At 39.0% G+C, this 8,798-nt stretch overlaps 2 protein-coding genes across 2 annotated transcripts; both read right to left on the bottom strand.

Annotated features, from left to right (window-relative positions):
- Positions 1-1,382: 1,382 nt before the first annotated feature.
- On the bottom strand, positions 1,383-3,625 carry LOC135637535 (large ribosomal subunit protein uL5c-like). Its single transcript, XM_065150104.1, has 3 exons — positions 3,289-3,625; positions 2,991-3,191; positions 1,383-1,892 (listed from the first exon to the last, which is right to left on the bottom strand). Exons 1-3 carry the CDS (start codon positions 3,577-3,579, stop codon positions 1,554-1,556), a joined length of 831 nt encoding a protein of 276 aa, XP_065006176.1. The 5' UTR covers positions 3,580-3,625; the 3' UTR covers positions 1,383-1,553.
- Positions 3,626-6,981: 3,356 nt separating this feature from the next.
- On the bottom strand, positions 6,982-7,937 carry LOC135637940 (transcription repressor OFP8-like). Its single transcript, XM_065150834.1, has one exon. The coding sequence runs from the start codon at positions 7,785-7,787 to the stop codon at positions 7,164-7,166; it is 624 nt and encodes a 207-aa protein (XP_065006906.1). The 5' UTR covers positions 7,788-7,937; the 3' UTR covers positions 6,982-7,163.
- Between the last annotated feature and the right edge of the window lie 861 nt (positions 7,938-8,798).

The following is an 8,798-nucleotide window of genomic DNA, read 5'->3' as shown; positions in this document are numbered from 1 at the left end:
TTCTTAGTGCATTTACCAATTATTGCTCCAAATATCACTACAAATAGCTTACAGCCATCAAAAGGTCAAAATAAAATTTATATTTTTTTTTATAAAATTTATGAATAGTGTGTGTGAGAGTGGTCCTAGAAACACGTTTTGCAATAGAATTTAAAATATTTTGATAATAATTAACAAAACCTAATTTTTTATCAAAAATGAGAATGAAATGTTCAACAGAAATAAATTTGACTAATTCCTTTATATTTTTTAACAAAAAAATAAAATATTTGAGAATGATTAATTGCCTACCAAGAAATTTGACTTTGTTTTTTTCAAAACCTGCCCGAGGATGATATTTTTCTCAATGTGTTTCCTAAACGTCTGATACTCGCATCGATATAAAACTTTGGGGGCAATAATTGCCATCAAGACTTGTTATTTTCTTAAATAGATTTGAAGATATATGAAAGATATCTAACTTGTTGTGTCAAAGAGACTGAGAAGATTTAAGAGCAATAGAGAGATTTGGGAAGATTTGGTTAGTCGAACTACTTGTTATTTAGTTGTTGAGAGGGTAAAACTATCTAAATTGAAAGTCCAAACTTGTCTAAGGCGTGTTGTCGAAGTACCCCATATGGAACTGCATCCTACATCCATGGTGGGTCGGGTAACGTGAACCCTACGACATGTGCGGAGCTTCCAGATCAGGGAGCTCATGCACCGCCGTGCGCCTTCCCTGAAGAAGACGATTTAGCCATAGACTCCCCGGGGCTGGACGTGTGCACCGTCGGACTGTTTTGCGCTGTGCTCTATGCTTATTTGTTTTCTTCTTTTCCTTTTCTTGAGAGACCAGCCGAATGGTATTCGATGTCCTTTGGTGAGTTGCCCTTCATCATCGAATACGTGTGTGCATTTGATCATCAGTTGTAGAAGCAAGTTAAGTGTGCAGATCTCCATAACCACATACCTCATGATTACCTGCTGCTTGTATAATGCTTGCCTCTCCAACTTTCTTGATTGATTTAGCTTAATTTACCTGAATCACAAACACACCGAACTATCCTAATCGAAGAAGATAAAGCACTAAAGACATATGGGGACAAAAAAGAAGATTTTTGGCTTTTTTGTTAGTCTTGTTTATCCAAGCTTAGGTACATTCACCTATGAACTATTTTGAGATCGATGTAATGAATAGAACTTAATAGCGCAGCAATCACGGTTAAATGCAATCTCCAGTACTTCAAAATTACAGCTAAAACATATAAGACTTGCACTAATCTCACAATCTAGCAAGAAGCTGGCCCTGTTAAATTCAATCCCCAATACTTCAAAATTACAGCTAAAACATATATGACTTGCACTAATCTCACAATCTAGCAAGAAGCTGGAAACAGGATGAATAGCACACTAAACATGAAAATGATTAAACTAGGGCAAATCTGGGTGAATCATATAAACATTGCATGGAAATAACAATAGATACCTGGAAACAGGTGTCGGCCTTACAGACACTGTTGTTTATCAGAAAGCAACAAACTGAAACCTCAAGGATGGATGGAACAGTGCCTATTCTACTTTCTTCCTCGTGATTTGCTGTCAAAATGAGCAGCCTTTCTCTTCTTCTTGTGCACAACCACGGTAGGACCTCCTCCACCCTGTCTAAATGGCATGCCAAGAAGCGCAAGCAATCTTTGCGCCTCATTATCTGTCTTTGCGGTGGTTGTTATGCAAACGTCCATTCCCTTCTGCTTACCAAGGGCTTCATGTCGGATCTCTGGGAACACACTCTGATCACGGAAGCCGATGCTATAGTTTCCATGCCCATCAAAACTGTTTGGATTGACACCTTGGAAATCTCTGGTCCTTGGGAGCCCAAGGTTTATGAGTCGGTCAAGAAATGAGTACATTACCTACAACAGGCAAGTGAGTAAAAAAAAAGAATTTTTCCCTAAGTTGCCAACTCTACTTTTGGATAAGAAAATAAATGTTTCACAATTTAATGACAAAATGGCAACAAGTATCAGAAACAAATAGCAGCTAAATGCAAAAACAGTGTATGATTGGCATGTAGAAGAATAGCACAAGGCACAAGTAACCTTAGTTAAAATGTATGGAATTACTTAGGAGCTTTACAGGTTTGCCATGTGCCTACAAATAAGCATTTGTTACAGGATCAATGATATAACAGCCTGATTGACATGTGTCTGTATACAGGATTTAAAATGTTCACGATACCCAAAAAAGATGAAAAAAAAACAATCAATCTAATCTATATTAATGTTTAATGAAAAATTACTGCAAGCTATGTTGATTCATGGCCATACATAAACTTTCCATGTGTTTCCAACAGACATGCTACCCATCATTTTGACACAGATCAAGGACACATTAACATATCAAATACATAACTCGCAAAACTGGGAGCTAAGAATTGACTATGCATGATAGTGTTGCAGTAAGAAATCATAACCATTCATCATGACAAAAGGCTATCTGCCCAAGATGCAACATTTCAAAAACTCAAACTCACATCTCATGGAATCAGAACCAAAAAAATTATGCAAAACACCCGATATCCAGCACAAGAGATAAAGCACTGCAGTCCTTGATATATTTAACTTTTAGCATAGTTATGGCTGTGACATATTAATGGAATTACAAGAAACTTTTATCCAAAACATAGTACTCCATACAAGAGTTTCTTTTTACATTACCTAAGGGGTGTTGCTGCTAACTTCCTTAATCTGAGTTTCTCTCGCCAAAAAATCCCATGAACTACTTCTAAATCAATGCTATAAAGTTGTTCTTAGGTCAAAGAGGATGTTTATCAAAAGTAAGGAGAAAATTGAAGAGAGATCAAGCAGAGAAAAGTTGATATTGAAACATTTGTTATGAATTAATATCCTTATACAGATGATATACTTCTTACAGAATTCTAATTCCTAAATTTGCAGTTCAAAACCAATTAGCAAAAAACATAAGTTTAGGTGGGCCGAGGGATCACTTACATTACCGCGGAGGGTGACGGCAATGCCAACAGTGGCGCCCTCCCTCAGCTTGAAAGCAGCAATGGAGTTCTTCGCCTTGGTCTTCACCGGCCTCTGCCCCGTTATCAGCGCCAAGTCTTTCATTGCCGCCTCCAACCCCTTCGAGTTCTGCTCCGCATCCCCCATTCCACAGTTCACCACAACCTTCTCTATCTTGGGCACCTAGAAACTCACGCCATCAAAGACCACGCCTTTTAACGAAGTACAATCGAGCGGATAAGGGGAGGAAGAAGAGTGAGCTTGAGGAGGAAACCCTAACCTCGTGGATGTTCTTGTAGGAGAACTCCTCTTTGAGGAGGGGGACGACCTTCTCCAGGAAGGCGGTCTTGAGACGGTTGACCTTCTCGGCCTCCGTGCGGTCCACAAGAACTATGCCGGTCGGCGACGACGCGAGCGACGGGGGTGAGGCGGCGGCGGCGGAGGCCCTGACGGCCTGCCGGGTTGTTGTGGAGCTGAGGCGGATAGCAGGCTCCCAATGAGTGGGAAGATGGGGAGGCTGAGCGGCGAGCAACGAGAAGCGTACCGCAGAAGCGGAGGCGGCGATTGCCATTTGGGCCGCAAGGAGGACGGCGGACGGATCGAGATAAGATTGAGACGAGTTGTAGTTTATACCTTCCAGTGGAGTTGATAAGGTAGTACGATTGTGCGTGTTCGTGGATTGGGTTCGATTGATTTGGGACCGATTTGTACATTTGAGTCATTTCTTGGTAGATTGAGTTCGATTGACTGCGCTCGCGTCATAGAGGGCACCAGTAATGAGACGAGTTTCCCAACATCTTATCGATATTTATAATGCTTATAGTGATCAAAGTAATTGTTATAAATATTTTAATTAATTAAAGGTTCTTCAAAATAAAGAGACGACCATGAGAAACTAATGTGACTACCGAAAGAGTGTGTAAGAGAGTGTGTGTGTGTGTGTGTGTTGGATATTTCAAATTATTGGAATTTCATAATATATAATTTATATGTTTGTATATTCAAATTTATGAATTATTTATCTCAACGTAATCTCCTACATTATAAAATAATTTAGATAAATATTTTTATATTTATTATTGATTAAGAAAATTATGTAATTATTGTATTTTATAATATCTCTTTATGTATATATATTCATACTCACTATCAATAAAAATTTAAATTAATCATTTCTGGAATGAATCTTTGTGTGTGTGTGTATATATATATATATATATAGAGAGAGCTATAGATACACACACATCATTTAAATTTAGTTTTACTAACTTCAGTTCTAGAACTATAGTTCTCTAACTTTAGATCGATAATTACATATTTGCTTTTCATAATTTTATTATGGTCAATGTATATTCTTACAAGCAAAAGAAAAATTAAATGCTCCTTAAAGAAAATTTTACAGGTATCATCAAAATAAAATAACAATGACTCACATACTTTCTTTTAGATCCTCTCTGTGTTTCCTATGTTATAGTTTCTTTCTCCCTTTCCGAGATCTAGAAGAATGAAAGCCAAAGAAAATTAATTGCATAACCTCCATTTATCTAATATGTGATACTTTATATGCAATAAACAACAATGTAGTATTTCTTTTTGCATGACAAACAACAAGATAGTAATATTCTTAAGAACAAGAAAGAAAAAAGGTCTATGGAAATTGTTTTGGCGAGTAATTTAGCATATGAATGAATGTTTGGAAACGAAGTAGACCAATAACCCCCAAGTTGAGGAACTTCTAGGAGCGATGAAAGATAGTAAGCTAGTTTATTTTCACTTGATGGCACACTCCAAGCTTATCGAAGAGATGAACCTTTAAGGATAAACATAATGGATCTATTTAGTATATAAGTTGAATGTTTGCCTCAACCATGTTGATGAACAGATCAGAGGTATATGTAATCTGAAGAAAAAACATATGAAGCGACTATACGATTGTTTCATGAGAACTTAAAGATACAAGTAAGAACTCATGTAAGTATCACATGCAAACTTAAAAGGTAAAAGATAGAACTCACTACCCACCTCTACCAAACTTAAAGGTAATAAAGCTTCAATTTTGAAAAATTACTAGAGTGACTGAGTTGCTCTCTTTTTTCTATCCCAACTTTAAAAGTGGCGGCAACAACAACACCGATGACAGCAACAGTGACTCTCTTAAATTTATTTTTTCTCCCAATTTCAAACACAGCGATCGCGATCACTAAACTATAGTTTTGTATTCATCTATAGTAAAAAACACACATTATCCTATAGTCATTTATTAAACTGTAGTTTTTAGTTCATCTATGGTTTTCGAAAACCACAATATAAAGGATGAGTTAATACAACGCATATGAATTGGTATTAGAGATTTATTACTGCGATTATACAAAATCGCACTCCCTTATATGCAATGAAAGATCACTTTTGTTGTAGTGCAGGTGCGTACATCTGAGCTGAATGCGATTATACAAAATCGCACTCCCTTATATACCTGACAAGATCTTTCGATGCTAAGTTAACAAAGAACTTTAAAGGATGAGTTGCCCTCCTTTTATAGGCCTCGAACTAGATTATCAATAAGGAATATTCCCATTTAAATACGATAAAAAATGGACAACACCACATCATTATCTAACTATGTGGTCTTAGCTAATGCCACATCGTCCTAATTGATTGCCTATGGTTTCATTGGATGTCAAACCGTCAAGTTTTGATTAGCTGTCAAGTCTCGCCATATCATTTGTCCTTGTATTATGCTTCGAGTAAAATGTTCGTCTATAACTCGGAATTCAATAGCTTTTACTTGAGTCAACTTGACATCTTTTATATGCAACCAAATTGGTTAAATAATATATGTATATTTTGTCGATGTAAAATGAGTGAGACATATAAATACTCAAATAGATAAGTCTAGATCAGAGAGAGTTAGAGGTGAATGTATATTAGGAAATATTCTTTCTAATGTATGAGATGAGGGAAGATGGTCTTAAGATAATTTGACGTTTAATATATCGACTGTGAAGGAGCGCGATAAAGGTTTCAAAAGTATTATAGAATATCAAAGATATAGTTCAAGTTCTTCCACATTATCATTGTTTAATGGAATGAACATATATATATATATATATATATATATATATATACACTGGCTGTTCCATTGCACGCCAGGACCATACTGCTCACTTGGACTGGTCCCGTCTACTTCATTCCTACTGTGGAAAGATTCTTCAGAGCTAGTCATCATGGTACGTGCTCTTATTTGTCGCATCAACCATGAACTGGTCCCGTTCCTATGCAATGCAAAGAGATTTTGGGCAGAGTTATTTATCATCGTATATATTAATGGAACACAATGGCAATTCAGGTACATGCAATAATTGTAGATAGAACAATGATTGATCTGTTGATTCAAGTGTGGCAGTGAGATTATACGTGAGTAGTTTCTATATTTTCTATTTGCCTACTTAGATTTGATCCGAAATCCAATCGAATCGATTTAACGGTTAATTAGTTCCAAATCAAATTGAAACTAATCCCAAATTATTTTATTTTGATTCTTAAGTTTAAAAAATCAAAATTATCATTATCAAAATCAGCGATTCAAGAATCAAAATCGATGATTCCCATTTCGATTCGAACCATTAGTTTCATAATTTTAAATTATTTTTTATTATTTAAAATAAAATTATTTTTTATATTTTAAAATTTTAATTAAAATAATAAAAAATTAAACGGTTTGAACCGAAACTGAAACATGAGGTTCTGGATTTCTGATTTTGAGAAATTGGAGAAATAGAACCGCCCGTGCCAAACCGTGGTTAGGTCTACCGGTGTTCTCTCGTATGGTTCCCTCCTTCGTTCCTAATTGATCATACAAGGACAAAAAACATGTCCGGAAAACACAGGCAAGCCTAACAACAAGGTAAGATACCTTAACTGGTCAAACAGTAAGAGGGTACAGGAAGCAAAGTAAACAACCAACAGCACGAACTCGAGGAAATAGAGTTAACGCATGGCAATTAATTATTTGTGCTCCAACACACGGTGACGAGTCGTAGCAATGAGAAGAAGAAGCAGGCAGGACTGCAACCCGTGGCATCTACAGCATCGACAAGGATAGAGGAGAAGAGATGTACATAATGCGTCGCCATTGAATGGCGATGCTGCAGCTTCTCACAAGTGCAGACGAGGTGGAAGCCTGGAATGGCTCCTACGGAGGAGGAGGTCGGGGGTTCGGTCGTAGCCGGAGAACACCTCTTCCCATATCTCTGCGAATGCACGAAGGATCATGCCGTGGTGGCGCGGCGAATTGAGCGCAAGAAACCGGCCGAGCAACGCTCTCAACTCCGCACCGTCCATGATTTCCTTCTCGACGATCATATGCAGCATCGACCTCCGGAATTCACCCAGCGGATCCACCGTCTCCTTCACCACCACCACGCTCTCCTCCACTCTTTTCCCGCCTCGGCTGCTGCTCCGCCAATTCCTCATCCTCTCTTCCCTCTTATCGTCGATGGCGTTGAGCTGGCGCAGAAGATCGGAGAAGCTAGGCGTGCTCGCCGACCTCTCCGTCTTCGGCTCCGGGTGCTCCGCGTAGGAGGAGGACGACGATGCGGAGGTCATTGTGAGGGTGTCCGCGGAGGACAAGTCCTTGATGCTCCGTGGGGATCGCAGAGTCATGTTAGATCTACTGCCGAAGCTGCTCGACACCGAGACCGAAGTGGAGTCGGTGCAGACGCAACCGAGGGCCAAAAACGAGCTGCTGCTCCTCCTCTTCTGCTGCACACTCGAGCTCATCTTGTCTTCTCCTCGCGCGAGATCTCTGACGAAGCTGGTGCCTACTTGGGTGCATGCTTTGTAGGCCTGGTCATCCCACAGTGCCTTCGCCTCGCACTTCAAGCAAAGCAAATGGTCCCTCTTCAAGCATGTGATTGCTGATACAGAGTGCTCCAGCTAGTTCTACAACCAGCTATATATCAATTAGTGTTTGGTCTGTGTAGTAGACGTAAAGTTTGGGACTTGGAAATGATGGACGTGGGGCAAGTTGGTGGGAAGTCGATCAGTACTCGTAGCTAAATGGACCTTTCTGCTTGGGGTTTAATAAGCTTTGACAAATTCTTTCATGTGTTTCCTTCTGGACATGTGAATTTGTTTATGGGAGTGCATCGAATCGGCTTCTGGATGCAGACAAAAAGCTTCGTTTTCCTTCAATAGCTTATGAATAGCTGATGACTCGATCCTAACAAAATTAAACGATGATGGACATTGTACCTTAGAAAAAACTTTTACTATTATGTTTTTATTAAATGACATTTTCATAATTAATTTTCATCTATGAATGTCTCTTTTTATTAATTTAATAAAAAGAGCATTGCTACTCGCCCTCGATGGCCATCATCACCTCTCTACCTTCCACTGTCGTCACCCGTCGCCTTCTCTCACTCTCTTTCTCTTCTTCTACTCCTCCTCCTCCCCCCTCCTCCCTCACTGCTCGTGCTTTCTCATCGCCCGTGGCCTCCTCACCCTCCTCCCTTCCCTCTGTGCAGCGTTGCCCACTGTGCTCTCCCCCTAAGCACCGCGATCATCCACTTGCACCAAGAGCACACCATGAATGATGAGATCGGTAGCGGCTTGCGGTGTGTGGGAGAGCACGATGAGCAGGGCCACCCGCAACAATTGCAGCCACGTCTATTGAATTAAGGAATATACTATGAAAGAAATAATTTTTATTTACTAAAGAGATGAGTATTTATAGAGGAAGAGATTTTCCTCAATTAATCACTCAAATCATAATTAAATTCGTTATTC

This window comes from Musa acuminata, chromosome BXJ3-5 (genome assembly GCF_036884655.1).
Source record: "Musa acuminata AAA Group cultivar baxijiao chromosome BXJ3-5, Cavendish_Baxijiao_AAA, whole genome shotgun sequence".
In the NCBI taxonomy this organism is placed as follows: Eukaryota; Viridiplantae; Streptophyta; class Magnoliopsida; order Zingiberales; family Musaceae; genus Musa; species Musa acuminata.
This window is presented reverse-complemented; position numbering and strand designations above follow the sequence as displayed.